The sequence below is a fragment of the Sebastes umbrosus genome, chromosome 2 (assembly GCF_015220745.1).
Source record: "Sebastes umbrosus isolate fSebUmb1 chromosome 2, fSebUmb1.pri, whole genome shotgun sequence".
Lineage (NCBI taxonomy): Eukaryota > Metazoa > Chordata > Actinopteri > Perciformes > Sebastidae > Sebastes > Sebastes umbrosus.
The window spans coordinates 29,567,687-29,585,840 of record NC_051270.1 but is presented as its reverse complement, the minus strand read 5'-3'; the positions used below and the strand labels follow the sequence as shown (position 1 = coordinate 29,585,840).

Below are 18,154 nucleotides of genomic sequence, written 5' to 3'. Positions count from 1 at the left end.
TTAATGAAGATATTGCACGAGTAAACCCGCTTTACAAAACATGCTTAAGCGTAATTAAATATTTAGAGGTGGCGAATTATATAGCCTATGTGTTTGAGCCACATGTTTGACTCGAGGACCCTGGAAAGGGCCTCAGGGGATAGTAACATATCACGGATGAATAGAAACCGTTTCAATAGCTGGTTTTCATCCAAGTTTGTGTGACATATAAACTGCATATCATATATGATTATTAAAGAGGGCAGAATCAGCAATAAATGTATTAATATTGCAAAAGTGCTCTTAGGCTCGCTATGAGTCTTCTTTTGTCAGTAAAGGAAGTGTTTATCGTATAAAAGGCGTTCGTCATATTCATAATGATTCAGTGATGTTTGCTCCACTTTAAATTATCTGGCTTCACATCTCCTACATATATTAAACGGGCTGTGCTTCCACAGTTTATGGCTCCTTTTGTGTTTACATTAGAATATCGTAAAACACGTCTTTTTTTAATGACCTTCAGAGCATAAAGTATTGCAAATATTAGCTGACTGAAATGAGCAATAACCCTCTCAATAATAATTAATTCCTGAGAGGCTGGCTCCATTTTTCATGTGGGCGTATTTACCTACCCGGCTGCATTTATGTTGAAGAAACCTTATTATTCATCTCAATGCAGCTGCGGGATAAACGCAAATAAGTGTGACATTTTCGAAAGTTAATTTCACACTTTGCAACAAAGTTAGATGAAACAGGTGCCAGCATCGTGTTACAGTTAGGAGGAGAGGCAAAGAGGTCCTGAAAGGGCTTTATGAAGGCCTCGGTGAGTCTCGCTTCTTGGCAGATGACTTGGTGGCAACGCAGCACAAAGGAGAGGAAACACCTGTGTGGGATGGTACAAATCACGCAGCGCAGCTCATTTCAGCGCTCAGCAGGCAGCTTCTTCTCCCATCATCTGCGGGCCAATCATATCCTGTCAGAAGATTTTCCAGTAAATTTCTTCAACCCCCCTTTTTCCCCGCAGTTAATTGCTTCGCTTCTCCAGAGTCCAATTATGGACTCCATACCTTCAGCCTCTCATTTCTGCTGTTTTCCAATTCACTCCGGTTGTACTTTGCAATGACGTTTCATCAGGGAGATGGGTGAGAAATAATTTAACCCTTATCAGGCAGAGCAGGAACAACAGTTTAGCAGAGCCTATAAATCGAGGTGTTGCAGTTTATACAATAAAACCTCCACAGTAGACCTTAAACAATTATCAATTTTTGCAGGTGAGCTAAAAAGCGACAACTTCACAACAAAGTAGAGAAAACAGAGATTAAACAACCTGTATTTGTAAATTGCATGAAGTGATTACTTCCAGTACCAACCCTTTCAAACAAGTCACCAAGCACTTTCAACAAAGATGAATCGTTTTAAGTCAACAGAACATGCTTCCACACCCCGTTCTGCAAACTACAAATCACATTTATTCAACTGAGCAAATACAATTAATTGAACTATTCACTGCTGACAAGACAGGTTAATAAAACAAAACATAAAATAAACAATTAGAGACATTACTCATGCCCATGGGGTGTGACCTCGGTAATTATGTTACCGCAAATATTGTGACACAGAAAAATGAAAGAATGATGTCTGGTGAGATTTCCTTTACTGCCTAAGAGAGTGAAGAAAAAACAAAAAACTGACCTGAAGTACTGCTGCTTCAAGAAGTACTGCGTTGTAGCTTAGCCTAGTTAGTTTAACCAAAGTTAGAAGTTGGTCTAAATATACATTTAGATATGTTTTGCTTCCCTTATGTCAGCAAATCATATATCAATGTCATTTGCCTGGCCAAACTTTTCTATGAGACTTGATTTTGTCTGGGATTTTAGGGATATTTCAATAATGAAATATAGCTTAAAATCATATTTTTTCTGGGAAGCATACATAATGGCATACTGGCTGTGGTAGCCTAGTGAAATGAATGGTGACTCTGTCAGCTAAAATTAGATCGTCTTGCGTGCAAGTATGATCTGAAAGCACCAAAAGTCACATGCAAATGGTGTCACATTATGTCGATAATATTAAAGCATTTGGTAAAAGATATATCTGATTTTGTCAGGCCCTATGGGGAAGGACTTTTCATTTAAAGTATAGCCTGTAAAAAATATGAGAGAAGTCCAATCAAATTGGGAAGGAAGAGATTACAAGTTCAACCCTCCCCCGTATCTATCTTTTCTTTTTGTTGTGGTCTAGATTAAAGTGAAGTTCTTACAGAGGTTTCCTTTAAGTGCAGCGCTGTGTCACGAGTTACAGATAGGAAGAGTGTCATTTCATATACTTCATCAGAACTACAGATATCCATCTCTCTTTTGCTCCTTCTTTAATCTTGTGCTGAACAGAATATTAATCATCCTCATAAAAAGGGTCCAACCACTTCAGACAGGAGGGAAAATAGGCCAAGATGGTGCCACGGAGTACAGTGGGGGCACAGTGTGTCAAACACAATCCTCCCTTACATGCAAAGCCCCGGGGTGGACCAGCACAACGAGCTCTGAAGGCCTCTAAATACGAACACAGACGGATTTATCCACCGCCAGTAACAGGAACCACTGCTCTCAAGACGGGAAGTGACACGCTTCTGAGAAGTGCTCCATTTTACTTTGAAATGAGTGTAGTAATGGATGACTTATTTATTTATTTACCCTTTTTTTCATTCCACCTCTGGTTGTGAATAATCAAAGACAGCTTCTAAGGAAAATAAGAGATTGATTTTGCATCCTCTAAACACGGTGTCACGTAAATTTTACACCATTTTTTGTTTTGTCATGAATGAACGAGAGTAACCTGTTTCATATTCCGGGAGGACGCAGGAAACAAAACTTTCTTTGAAAATGGTGCCATTGTCACACCTTATATAACACCTCCTCATGACACGAACTCAGTGAGGTTAGGAATTTCCCCTGCGGTGATGATTGGCTCAACAGTGCGATATGTTCAAAATTTCCATTTAACCTGATTTGTTTACCTGCGTTTTTTCGACTGAAATGCTTTGGTTGCGTGTGGTTGCTGTGATAGGGAATATCCGCAGGAGTTAAAATGCTGACACAAGGTAGAGTTCTTGCTCTGGATGATAAATTATTGAATTTGTCCTCCATTGTTGGTTGTTGTTGTTCAGCACTTGTAGCCTACATGTAGGCCCCTCCTCCATTGTGATTGGATGGCTGGGTAGAAAAGTGACAGTGACGATTACTTTACCCAAAAGTTTACGATTTTTCAAGTCTCTGCGACCAGAAAAAAACACCAAACATGCAACGTAGAATAGACGCTCAGCGCCTCATCACACTGCTAGCGTTTGTAGCATGGTGTAAAATCTGCGCCGCTCCCATTGCAAAGAATTAAAAAAAAGAAAAGATGTGAACATAACGGTTGTGGCGGTCAATAGTGCGGTATTGCAATATTGCGGATATTGTGACAGCCCTAGTGCAGGTAGACTTACCTTGATCATGTTAAAAACTAAAACTTAATCCCTGAAGCACACGTTTAAAGTTGTTATAGCCTAATTGTGATTGTGCCGCTTTACTTCTCAACAATGACAGTCATGTCATAGGTTTTTTTCATTTTCAAACAAGATTAATACCTTTAATCAAAAGGCTGTAAATTGCTCATCAAAAGGCTGGGCCAGAAAATAGTCCCGCAATATTGCAAAGAGCGAGTTAAATATTGAGACTCTGCTTCAGCATCAGAAAGGGAACTTTCATGAGCTGCATACAAGATGGACGAGATGGTGAAAGCCTGAGGCCACAGACTGAGAGGCACAATGTCTCAAAACACATGACTGACCTAAAAAAAATACAAAAAGAATCCATCTAGCAGTTAAACCAGCAGTCAAGCTTAACAGATCAAATAACAAAGGGCTGCTTTTGTTGTAGTAGCAAACACAATTGATATATTTTTCAATTAAGCTTTTGATCCTGTAGCCGTTTCATCCATTTCACAGATTGCACTATAATGATTCTTAAGGCTCCTTTAACTTCTATCAGTCCTCCTTATCAAATCACTTCTACTACTAATAGCAGTCCCTCTAATCCAATTTCACTATTTATTTAAACACCGGCGTAATGGAGATGCAATTGAACGTACGACGTGGCACAAAAAATGTGAGTTGCCCCTGAAAAACTGCAGCGCAAGCCTGATGATGTGGGCAAGAAAAGGTCTTTAAAATGTAAAATAACCATCCGGAGATGCAAGCTGGCAGTTAATACCCATTTACCACAGTGTGAGTCAGCCGTTTCTCCATTTTATTACTTTAACTTAGTTTTAATTATTCCCCTTGTTCTAAAACGGCCCTATAATGCCGAAGTGGCGTCAAACTGAGAGGTGTAATCCATTTGCACACCACTTGGTCACGACAACCTATTACTATTAGCCCAGTTCATTTCAGGTACATTCATATTGATATTCTTTACTGCCATCATTCTAGTGCAAAGAGAAAAAAGGAGGAATTTTAAAGCCATATGACAACTGAGGGGTGATTCAACAGGGACAGTTGGTGCATCAGGTTTTTTTACATGATTTGCTGCTGTCAGAAAATGTTGCCTTAGAGTTTCCTTACTGACAAGAGACCAACGCAACTGTCACATTGGCTAGCTGGCCTTGATTGATTAGTAGTGACAGAAAAATGTAGAGACTTCAAGTGACTTTTGTTTTGGACCTGACACACCAAGCCAACCGTAAGGACCCGGCATCAACAAAGACGGACAGATGCATCACATCAGCCAGATGACTATGCTCCTAGTTTTCAAAACTTTATGGAAAAAAACTAAGTAAATAATCCAGCCAATCACTTTCAGTCATTGAGGAAATACTATTGCTTTTTAGGTCGCTTTTTAAGTCAAATGTGAGGACTTACTGCTTTTCCTTGTCTTAAAATTATAGCAAAATGATCATCTTTGGGTTCTGGGTTGTTGTTGTTGACTCTGACGGGCATTTATCACTATTTTCTGACATTTTATAAACCAAACAATTAAACTGATAATGAAAATAATCATTAGTTGCAGCCCAAATGTATAATGTAAGCAGATAAAGACACAGAAAAGCAATGAAAGAGTCGTATTGTATCATCAATAAGCAAAATCACACAAAAAATGATGTGATGTGCAACATATGGTGTTCACAAAAATGTGTCCACTCCTTCTTGACAACATGCTGCATGTGTCATGATGGAGGATTATAAAAGCTGACGTGTTTAGGGTATATACGGTGTATGCATACCATAGTGTGAGTGGATGAGTGATGGCGAAATAAAAACAAGCGCCATCAGAGCTGTAAAACCTGCCCAGCTGCAGTCTTTGATCCTCCCCTCAAGCTCTCCTGTCTAATTCCAACACCTGCACACAGCAGCAGAGTCAGACTCACCGAGCCGGCCCGGCCACACAGAGCTCACAAAGCAACTCTCCTTTCCCCCTTAGCTGTAGGCAAAAAAAGGCTGAACACATTTGTTTGTTTGTTCCCAGCACTAAAATAATGGCTTCATTTTAAAGTACAGGAATGCAGTCGGGGCGGTGCAGAAAGTATGCAGGAGCATCTTTATTTCAGTCATCACTTGTGGTTATACCTCACCTTTCAAAGTTAATGAGCGGAGAGAATGCATTAATAACCTGCCAAGGGCTTAACAGATGTGACTGTTCCATGTCATTTATTCTGACGTTTATCATGGCGATGTCATGTTGCCGGTTCTTATGAGTCCAACAGAAAGCAGTCACCTTAATAAGGGCTGCCACTGTTTTCATCATCGCTTAATCTGTGGATTATTTTCTCAAACAATCAGAAAATGGTGAAAAATGCTCATCACAGCCTCCCAAAGCCCGAGGTGACATCTTCAAATGTCTTTTTTTGTATTTTGTGCAACCAACAGTCCAAACTCTAAAGATGTCTGCTTCATAATTGTAGAGGATTAAGGAAATCTAACAAAACATTCAGAAGCTGGAACCAGAAGTGACTCAAATTGATGCCAGTTGTTCTTCTGCCGATCAACTAATCAATTAATCGACTAATCGTTGCAGCTTATCAATGTTATCCAGCATCTAAACTGATGTAGCTGACTTTATTCATTTTCTACTTTTCTTTTCAACACTACAGGAAGCTCCTCAAGTAGAGGAATAACTTGCATAAATGCACAAGGTGGTTCTTCTCTCCAGCAATGAATCTCTCATGAATTTCTGTTTGATACTTCAAACTGACTTTTTCATTTGGTGCCAGCAGCGTAACTCGTGCACATTAGGACAAAGGTTATTGTTTTTATTATTTTTTAACCAGGGACGGTGCACAGCAATTAACATTTCAGTTTCCACCTCAATGTAAATGCGCCAGAGTTACCTAATGAGCCGATTCCATCTGCAGTCCCTGGGCAGGTTGTTATAAATTAGTGACCTAATAGAGTTGGGTGATTAGACGAATATATTTGCTATAGATGATTGGCTGAGTAGAGCGCCGGCTGTTTTATTTTTGGGCAACTGTTTGGGTGATGTTTGTCATTTTATTTAGCCAATTTGATGGTCCACCTCCGAAGGTCAAGAGCTGCTCAGCGGACAGAGAGAGACATCGGAGAAAACAACGTGCAGAGCCGGCATATTTTCACATCTCACTCAGGGTTTATCTCGATCAAACAATCAGAGTTGGTGATTGTTGGAAAGACTAACGATGATGGTTTTTGGTGATCTCCAATCATCAATCCGCCAAATCCTACACACTTTAAGTTGATGTTTAAAGGTTATGTAGTTAGTGCTCTGTCTTAATTCATTAGGAAGACTATTCCGGTAGTGGGCGTCTCTGACTTAGAAGACTGTTTGGCCAAACTTCCTACGTCCGTACTGTACAACACAGTCCCCTGTGGTAGTTGCTCTTGTTGTCCTGCCGCTGCCATCCTTCCACATTATAAACCGACTCAGTGTGGGCGGTGCGAGCCCATGCAAAACCTTAAAGATGAGGCAAGCATCTGCAAAATGTTTAAAACTATCAAAATTAAACAAATTGTACTTTTGTACTATGTGGCTATGGTGATAGCTATTGGCCTTTCAGTCAAGTGTTTTTAGTGTGTGTTTGTAAAGGGACTCAACTGGTTTCAGAGTGGTCATGCTTGCTTGTGACCAGCTTGTAAAACTGTAGGCTGCCTCTGTTGTTAGGTATGGTCTTATGTGCCTAAAGTTAGTCAGGTTGAATTTGATAGTACTGGCGTGCATTTTAACATGATTGGATGCCTCAGCAGCACAAGATGGTTTCTGTGGTTATTTCCAGGTCAGGTCAAGCTCCTTAGCGATGTGGTGGTTGGTAACGGGGGTTATTTTAGCCCTCTTCTTTAACAGGCACAAAAATGTAAGCTAGCTCATGGATCTAACTTATGAAGCAGGTTTAATAAGAAGAATCACTGCTTTGAGTAAAAACCCGGAACATCTGTTTTTACTTCAGTCGATGTTTCACATTTGAGAGCTCAAGGCTTTACTCAGCATTTATCCAGCTAACTTTATTAAACCTGCTTCGTGAGACCGGCCCCTGTCCGGCATTTCTCCATCTTAAACGCTGCGTCAGGGTTAGCTCTGGTCAAGCACAATAGTCCATTTACCCTCCTTCAAAATATCGTAAAATGGTTTTAAGCAAGTTGCTGAGACCACACAGCTCCTCGTCTGCAGGACGCCGTTCTGCAAGTACATGGGTGTAATTGCTTTGTCTGGAGTCCTCGCTGTTCACGGGCAATACATAGTTTAAGGATTTATGTGTGTAGGATTACTCATTAGTCTGCATGCTGTGATTCAGAGCACAAATAACATTCCTGGTCATGACCAGTAAGACCATATGGTGCAAAGCAGAACACAGCTCCCTGGAAAAGTGCTGCGACTATGGAACATGTGCACGAAGAGCTGCTTGTTGCTGTCTATCAGAAAACTTCCCTCACATTCCTACGTAATACTATAATATATAAATCTCATTTAGTGCAGTGTCACACTTACTGCAATTAAGCCTGAAAGTCTTATAAAGGCTTTTATTGTGCAATCTGTAAATTACAGCTTTATTACTGCTGCACTTCCTCCAAAAACAATTTTGGAGGAACAGACGATCAGAAAATGTCGCTTGTGGAAAATAACTTGACATTTGAAGTAGTATTTTAGTACAATATAGATATTAGGTTTAGATACTTTGACATTTGATTTAAAGAGTTTGTGGCTGAAGCAGGAACGTTACAGCCTCAAGTTTTTGGTTTCGTTTTTTTGTTGAGTACAAAGTACGTACATCCAAGACCAAAGCAGATATTCGTTGCCAAAATTGTGTTGGTAAAAAGTCATAAAGCACCTCCTATTAAGATAAGTGACAGGTGAACAATAGTACACAAGACAGACTCTGTATGGCTGACAAATATTTAAAAAAAACAACTCCTGTAGTCCTGCTGCAGTCAACAAGTCTCACATTTTGTTAAGGGGAGAACGTGACGATGTTAAAGGATAACTTGGCTAATTAGTTTTGCACTGAGGTCAAACAGGAAGTGATAAAAGAGGGATACGTCAGTGAAGCACACAGGAAATGTTTATCCGCCCTCACGCCTACTGTGCCTGGAAAGCTACGGGCAAAATAAGATCTTAATATTCTAAACCGTTCTCAAAATGGAAGTTGACTGAAAACGTATTTTAGCTCAATCCAACTCTTGTCAGTCAGGAGATAAAGATCAGACAGCGTATGGCGTTTGGGAATTTTAACCGTTTGATCCAGTCGGTATCAATGTGATTACGATTATTTGGAATATGTCTGAACTGTGTGATTTTTAAACAGAGAAATAAAGTGCTAAAGTTCACCTAACTCTTCTCAAACTCTCTCTCTGCTGAGTTTGCATCACGGACCCTGCTGGCCACGTCTCTCTACCCTCTGTTTCACAGAAATCTGGCATTTTCATCTGTTTCTTTTTGGCTTTTACACACAACTTTCAGCATAAATGAGCAGGCAAATTGTTTTTTTTGATAGACGTTCACCGTTGCCGTTAAAATCCCTTTTTTCCAAATGTCGACACAGTTCTATCAAAAAACTAATCCACTATCTAATGCTTACGTTATTAGCCATTTGTATCGCCTTTGTAGGTTTCAATAGTCTTCGAATCCGTTCCCAGCTATAGACGTAATTGTGTTTGTGACTGTTGACTGTGGCTTTAGACTACTGTCATAACCGGTTCACTAATAAGCAAACAGCCAGGATGGAAAAAAACAATCTGTTGTTGTGAGACTTATGTTTGATCTCTGCATCGGTACAAAAGCACCCTGCTTCATGTAACACCACTGCCACGAAACAATTTGCATACAACTGAATGAGCTGTAAAAGATCCAATGAAGCACTGACAAGATGTTCAGTACCTGGTGATCCCATCACACACTACAGTCACACAATCGCCTCTATACTGGTTTTCACTGTAACTGACTAATCAGAGAAATAACATCTGGAATTATTAATAATTTTAAAAGATTTTTAGTGTTTTGTCTTTGGATGGAAAAACAGTGGGAAAAAAATACTCGTACTGTACTACGATCTCTGACAGCTGAGCCAACAGGAAACCCCAATTAATAATGAAGAATCATAAATAACTCATAATATTCATAAATGAGCACATCTGGTTATTGATGGGATGCAATAACACAGAAGTTAACAAGTCAGATATAATACACAGTAAGGGCACACTGTGTATAATAGCAGCAACCTTATGCAACCTTTCAGGAGGCCGATGCGTCCTACATTTGCATACAGTAGTCAAAATAGTTGGTTTTATTTACCACATATGGCCCTGCATCACCCCTGGGGCTTTTAGGGATGCACCGATCCGACTTTTTCAGTCACGATAGCGACACCTGGGCTTTGGTTATCAGCCGATACCAAGTACCGATGCCAGTGTCTAATGTATAGCTGTATGCCTCACCGTGTGGACGTGACTGGGATCATTCTTTTATGTGTAAGGCAACAACACCAGGCTTGACTTAAATATTGTTTTCCTAACTTTGTAAAACAAAATGTAACAAATGAATATAAAATAATTTAAAATATTTTTTAGTAATAAATCATATACCAGTAACTTGGTAAAAAAATCTTCAAAGTTAACAGTAATTACAATTCAGGTGTAAACCTTTTTAATGCGGCAAAAAATTGGTCAAAACTTAAACGGGAATTAAAATTCCTGTATGTAATGTCTATAGTATATAAACATAGAACTGAATTGAATAGATCGGCCCCATTGTCTAGGATACCCGATCCAGCTAGTTGAGTCAGTATCGGCCCGATATCCGATCCGGTATCGGTGCATCCTTAGGTGCTTTCTCATTAAATCTAAACATTATACCAGGATAAAAGAAGCAGGATAGAAAACAAATGAGGAGCCAAAAGTGCAGCTTTTTACTTACATGTCCGTAGTTGAGGAACCCATGTTTATTGGCAATTCGATCAGCTTCCTCCTGACCTCCAGGTATGTTGACAGCCCATGTGTGGGTGTAGACCTTCTGACCCAGTGCTGGTTCCAACCCAGAAACCAGCAAGACCAACAGGGGCACAAGTAGCAACTCCAGCAGCCTGAGCCTGCGGCCTACGGAGGGACACGGAGGGCCAGAAGCCATGGGTTCTCCTAGTACAGCACAGTCTCTGAGCACGGCGCCTCTCCGACAGGCCGGGGCTGCCCACGGTACATGCAGGTGCACGGAGAGAGAAAGAAGGGGGGGGCAGTCACAGCTCACCTGACAGGAGACAAAAGAAGAGACGAAAATAATCAAAGTTTAAACGTCGTCACAGTTTAGAAAGCTTGGTGAAGGTTAACAGTGGTGAGTCATTCCTTATAAACTGAGACGCAAAAGCAGACTGTATGACTGTATGAAGCCAGACAAACACAAATTTGAAGTTTTGTTCTTCCCCTTTAGTTGCTTCATTGTTCGGTGGAATAAGGAACAGAAACAGGAAATAAACTTTTTAATAAACTTGTTTTCAGACTTTAAAATGTTCTGTAACTGAATGCTGACGCACCAAAATGAAGACACATAATGAATCTGTTTTGTTCACCCTAACAGCAGTTTGAACCCGGCGTGCTTCAGCCCAGCAAAATACAGGCAGTTGATAATCCCACAGGAAGCAGCGAGCGGGACGTCAAGACCAGGCCTGATGTTGTGGTCAGACACACAGCAGCAAAATTTGGCGTTCACACCCCCGTGGGAGGATACGGTAGACGAGGCTTACGAAAGGAAAATGCTTAGGTGTAGTGGGTTTGGCAGCGGAGGTGAGAAGTGTGGTTGGAAAAGCCAGACTACGCCCTGGATGCTCAGGGATCACAGCAGAGTCGCTCTCATTACGAGGTGAAGCAGCCACTCCAGGGTGGATTTTAAATGCCTCAGACAGCCGCTGAATCACTGCGGCCAAGGAGAGACCATACTGTACACACTTAAAGTGTCAGAGAAAAATGTTTGACTACAGTATTCAATACACCGATTTGATTTCTTTGTAGTGCGCTGACACATATGTCATCACCGAGTCGTAAGAAAACACAATCTAATGAATAAGTCAAAGCAATATATCATGTGAGTATAGCAACAGACGCCAGAGCTCATGGGGTAATTGGTTGCTGCTGGTACCATTTTGCCTCTAAACTGTTGTTTCGAGGGTCACTCTGCTGAGACCATTATCCCAAGTGCTAACTCTATTGTAACCCCTGAATTGATGGCACTGAATACAGTGCTCCTATTCTGTGTTTCCTACTCTATGCAGTCACATTTGTTCTCCTGATTCAAGTTTAGTCCACTACAAATCAATCCCTCTCCTGTGTCAGCCTTCCGATGAATAACAAAAACTCTAATTTAACTCACTGTGCCATTATGCCACACGCAACATGAACTAACAAGCTCCGCAAATTTTCCCTGAACAGTTTGTTGTGGAGCAAGAGGTCGCTGAGACATTCATCATTAACACTTCATTGTTCATTTTGCCGCCGTTTTATAACTAGACCAAATCTATTCACTTAATAATAATAATACATTTTATTTGGTGGAGCCTTTCAGGACACCCAAAGACACCTTACAAACAGAGTCTGAAATTAGCACCCGCCAAATGCAGGTAAATTGTTGGCAGTGGCGGAGAGAATCGTCAGGCCATCCGCCACTTTGGCAGGTAGAGAAAACGCTGGGGATGGGAATGGAGAACCGGTTCCAAGTTGTCTGATTCCTTGGCATGTCATGCCTCCGTGTCTACCGATTCCTCTTCGATGCTTTCTGACTGTCACGCGTGCACAATTAAGCATACGCACGCAGTATCATGTTTCAGTTTGTTTGGGACCGAAGCCATGACGGAGAGAAATAAAGTGCTCAAAACATGGCGCTACTACTAATAAACCTGAGGGGTACCCCTATTTGTTCCCTGATAATGCCACACTGAACAACAAATCCATGTTGAAATCAACAGGGGGAGAGTTAGTATTGTTGTAGTATTGTTAGAGTTAGCAGCAGGTGAGCAGCACAGTCCTGCTTGGTTAAATAACAAAGCTATTAACGTTCAAGCTCTGCTCAGTAATGAGAGTATCAGAGTATTGGATGAAGGTAAATTACAGTGTTCAAATGTTATCTCGTAAAATTATGTTTTTGGCAAGAAACTTGAATAAATCCAGTTGTTTGACGGGTATGTTTTCACAGTAATATGAAATAGATAATAGAGAGAGAGAATTATGATCTGTTTAAGTTCCTAACACTAACTCTAAGAAGCTTATAATACATCATTAAATCTACTGGTGCCAAGATTTTTTTTAATTAAAGCAAATATTTAGATAATCATTAGCATTTGAATTGTGTGTTTTTATAGATGACAATTGCAAAATACAGTACAGTACTGTGTACCGGAAGCTACAGTGTAATTCGGACACTGTTATTTACCATGCATATCATGTTTTTTATGTAAAATATATCGAACATTGAATGACATCAGATATAAAATGTTATTCCTTCATTTTGCGCAGAGATTTCAAAAGTGGCAGATAACATTTCTGAGTGATAGACCAAAAAAAAATACTTGTCTGCCACCGTGGCAGGAATTGGAAAAAGTTCATTTCAGACCCCGCTTACAAACATAAAATAAATAGATAAAAATAGATTTATGCGGACTTAGACCCCGATACACAAACTCATACATTCATGAACCTTTTCAAATGAACATCTGTTCACTGTTTTATTTTCAGCTGTATGCATTTACTTAAAGGCCACTTTTGGGAATCTGTTATAGATTCTTTAATGTTCACGTATAACATGTATATTTTGTTTCATTTAATTACACATGTACAGGTATTTGCGCTTTATGTACAACTTCCGTTGTTTGTTGGAGTTGGGCTACTCTTCTGTGTACTTTTACAAATACATCAACAGTTTACACTGAGCTTTGATAAAATATTCCCTAATTAAAGTATACTGAAAAAGCAACGTTTCAGTGACACAGCATTCATTAATTTTGATATAAATGGCCTTGAATTGCTCGGTTGCTACTGTAAAAATCCCTTTGGAGGCAGATTTTTCCCATCTGGCTGGTTACTCAGACATTTCAAGGAACTCCCTCGATGATATCACTTCTTCTTTTACACACATTGTTAAAACAAATAGCAGCTACTGTAGATCCCCTCTCCCTTGTATTAATGTCATTTATCATTTATTATTCTGTTATTAATTACATTTCACAGCACTATACATGTTAAGCCATATACTGCAGACAACCCTCAGATTTTTGTTATAAAGAAACCCTGTTTGGTCCGTGGCAATTCAAACCAATACTTAAATCCCCTGTACCCTCTGCAACAACCTGTGTGGAACTGATGGACATAAAACTACTGAAAAGACCTGATGACCAGCGCACTGTTAACAGCAAGTAAATGTCTAAAGGGTTAAGACAGACTTGGTTCAATGTGCTGTGAAGCCACATCAGCGATCAGCGAGCTTACAGGTCAGCCTGGCTGTGAGTCGGTACGACAAGCTGCTAATCCCTGTCAGGCATTTCAACAGTAGATGTTCGTTTCATAATACCTGGATAACTGCACAACAGAGACCAGACTACAATATAGAAAACAAGCGCCATGTATATTAAACCAGGCAGAACAAATCGGGAGCCGTAAGTGTCTCTCAAACTGTTTTTAACGTGCCAACCTTCAGTAAAAACCAAATCCCTCCACCACCTTTTTAATTCTTCCTAACTGTGCAGTTAAGCCTATTTAAACACATAAACACAAATCAGCCCAAGTTAAGTAGCACGGATCCACACCCAACATTAATTACATGTTTACGTTTTGAATCATCTACTCTGTTCCCACTGACTTTGAAGACAAACAACATTTGCTTCCCGGCTATTTAAGACAATGTTTGTTTAAGTATTTATCAGATTTAAATTTAAATATGTTGTGTATGAAATGTTAAAATACAGCATACAACAAGAAAAAGGAAGAAAGCTAGAGATAAATCTGGTGGCATAACTCACTCAACTTTGTCCTCTGTCCGTCGATGCAACAGGTAAACAGAGCGTGATTGTTTCCAAACCTCTGTTTGATTTGCAGACACACACACACTGACTTTTAAAGTGCAGACGCCTGTGACCTCATCTGGCTGCTCAACCACTCAGTTTCTTTAACGTCAGCGTGAAAACCACACGCCACGGCGTAACAACTGCCAGCTCCTTTACTGTGCGCGAGAGACAAGGGAGAAGCGGAGCGTCGCGCTGTGAGTGGTCTTTAGTGTTACCATAGTAAATGATACCATATGCCAGCGTGTGATAACAGAAAAAAAAATACTACACCAAATTATAATTAGCCAAGTATCATTAAACTCAAAAGGATAATACCAGCCTCATTACCGAACTCATCAGCACGTTTTAAAAAGGAAACAGTTTACACCTCATCGGTTTATTATTTACATTTTAATGAGATAAAAATGCATTTAGCTCAAATGCATATGACCCTTTTCTTCCACTTAAATATCTCATAATAATTACTGCCGGCTCTCGCATTGTGACACACATGAAATCAATATCTCAGTGCAGGAACGCTCAGATAACCCACAGAGATTTGGAAATAACAAGCTGTGTGTGTGTGTATGTGGCAAACTGATGAAGAGACTAAACATATTTATAACATTAGGTTAATTCAATATGCCATAAACAACACTTGAAATCACACTGCATGTACAGCCAAGTAGTGCAAAATATGACTGAACCTCAGTTCCTACATTGTGATATAGAGAGGCATTCTCATGGCAGATTGGCAGTATAAACAGAGTTTATCACTATTAAACCAACATCATCATCCTCACATAGTGCCTAAGTGTTACACGGGCAGCAGACTAAAAGCCTTAATTCCTCCGGTTCAGAGGAACTATCCCGGATACTATGTAGGATTCAATTATCACTACCCTTTAATGAAGAACTGGAAATGTGTACATGGGCTAACGCTTTACAAAGCCTGGACTTTACAACACATTGTCTTTAGTGTAATTACCAGCAGCAATTCAACATTAAGACAATAATTATCGCAAAGAATATGCTTTAAAAGTTTTTATTGTTTGGTCTTTTGGCTTCCAAATGAGGTTTTACATGTTTGTCTTGTTTACTCTCTCAAATTTGTGCTTAAGGTTGCAGCGTTATCTGAATCTGCATTTAAATGAGTAACATCTCGTAAATCTGCATCACAGCACTTATTCTACAATTTTAAGTCAGGGTCTTAATAAAGCAAATGTTTTGAATGTTAACCATGCTTTCTGTCCTCTGTGTGGCTATGAATATTTTAGATGTTAAACTCAAGTGATCAATATTGTCGTGTATTTATATTCTAATGTTTTTAAAAAGACAGTTTTCATAAGGGATACAGCATTTAGGCAAACAGGGACACAAACGTTTTTGTTATTTGCAGAAGTCTCTTTGTACGCATTGAAGGAAGCCTCTGGATGACACACAGAAAGTAGGACTCATGATATTTAAACCTTTCTACCTTCATAGATGCTTTTGAATTAGATTCAATGTGTTGTTCATTAAAATATGAACAAAAGCAGTGGCACTGTGAGAGCTCTGGGACCTCTGTTGGAAGTCCACAGGTGCTCAAAGACAGTGAAGGGGAAAAAAACAGGATACAAAATGGTGGGAATGCACACCTCTGGAGAGTTAGATAAATCCAGATCCTGACACAATATAAGAGTATAAAAGCCTTTATTCAGGGTGTCGAGAAGCAGAAAAACACCTTTGTGTTTCAACTAACACCTCCTTCGCCACAGTTTGCCCTCCTGAATGAAGACTCTTAATGACAGGAATGGATATCTCTCTCTCTCTCTCTTTCTCTCTCTCTATTTCTCTCTATCTCTCTCTCTCTCTCTCTCTCTCTGATGGTGTAGGATTTCACCATTTTGCTTTTTATTTAATAAGAATGTAAACCTGCTACTTAGTCGTTGTTTTTTTAAAAGTACGCTACCAAACGTGGCAACACCACAGTGTAGTTGTTCACAAAGTATTGAATGTGTTTTGCGATCTTCCTTGCGAGCTAAGTCTTATTCTTGTAATGGAAATGTTCATAATAAAACATTTGAGGTTTAATGGGTTGACTCTCAGCTAGCCGAATTGAAGTGCTTGCAAATGTCTGATCTTCCGTTTTTCCCCGGCTTAATTTGTTTTCACCCAAGCGTTTTCATCTATCTACTTATTCAGACTTCCTGCAGCAATGGTCACCATTAAAGAGGATATATTGTGCTAATTTTCAGGTTCATACTTTATGCAATTTTTATACTTTATTTTTCTCAAACCGGCTGGGTTTCAGCCCCTACATTCACCATCGGTCTGAAATAGCGCAATATTGACAAGCCAACCGCCACAACCGCTATGTTTACATTTCTTCTTTAAATTCTTTGCAATGGGTGTGCCGCATATTTTGCATACTGTATGTCCAAAGCAAGTACTCTACCTTGTGCGGACATTTTTACTTCTGCGAATATTCCGTATCATAGCAACCAGACACCCCTCCCCCTCAAATCCCAGTCTGCTCTGATTGGTCAGCTGGCCCACTGTTGTGATCGGTCAACCGAACCAAACTCTTCGGACTCCGCTCTAACTAGCTTTGTTTGAGGGCGTGTCAAACTAGCCGCTAGGCAGGCATTATGCAAATGTGTTACTTGGTGACATCACCACATTACGAAAGAAAAGGCGGGACTTCAAGCGAGGCGTTTCAGGCAGTTCAGGAGCAGTGTTTACTCTCTTTGCTGTGGACTTTGGGCTTTGTAACTTTGCAGAGCTTTTACATGCACAAACAAACTATACAACACACTAAAGGAAAGGGGAAAAGCACAAAAGTACAATATGTCCTTATTAAAAACAATCATACAAACACTTCCATAATATTTTCTACTACACGGGGAACTGTAGAGTTTACCCTTTCCAAGTTTAGTTTTTCTGAGACGAGAAGTAGTACATGCATTTCAGTGAGATGCTTGTACAGTAAGGCAATGCTCACTCAACTTTAAGACACTACTTATCATACTGCACTAGCAAGCAGCCTCACACTTACTTTCCCAGCAATTTGCATTGTGTATTTTCAATGCCTTATTTTCATTTGCTACATGTAACTGCATGCAAGGGAATTAACAACCTTGTTTTAGTGTTTATCCACAATGATCGGCAGCTCAGTATTGCCTCACCGGAGAGGTGAAATTACAGTGTTGGGTGTAGTGGAAGCACAAACAACACATGGAGGTCAGTTCCCATAATGGAGCTCACTTATTTCTAGGCTACTGTGACACTAAATAGCTGAAGCTCAGTTACACAGGTTAGTTTAGGGCTGTCAAAGTTAACGCAATAATAACATGTTAACGTAAATTAGTTTTAACGCCACTAATTTCTTTAAAGCATTAACGCAACTTGCGATGTTTAGGTTGTAAAGGGCTCAATTTTAAAGCTATCCATTGATACCAACCATGTCATACTGGCTTGTCGCGAAGGAGGTTAAATAACTCTCCAAATTTATGCTAAAGTTTGGCGAGGAAAAACTGTCATGGCCATTTTCAAAGGGGTCCCTTGACCTCTGACCTCAAGTCATGTGAATGAAAATAGGTTCTATGGGTACCCACGAGTCTCCCCTTTACAGACATGCCCACTTTATGATCATCACATGCAGTTTGGGGCAAGTCAG

At 39.9% G+C, this 18,154-nt stretch overlaps 1 protein-coding gene across 3 annotated transcripts in view; it reads right to left on the bottom strand.

Annotated features, from left to right (window-relative positions):
- furina (furin (paired basic amino acid cleaving enzyme) a) overlaps window positions 1–18,154 on the bottom strand; it is a 100,774-nt gene that overhangs the window by 80,446 nt on the left and 2,174 nt on the right. For 2 of the 3 annotated variants that reach the window (XM_037755091.1, XM_037755100.1), the window contains exon 2: window positions 10,392–10,718. In XM_037755091.1, the coding sequence (XP_037611019.1) occupies window positions 10,392–10,601 (210 nt within the window). In that variant the 5' untranslated portion in view covers window positions 10,602–10,718. Of the gene's footprint in view, window positions 1–10,391; window positions 10,719–14,472; window positions 14,617–18,154 lie in introns of those variants that run through there. The other variant, XM_037755110.1, reaches the window with a different exon arrangement.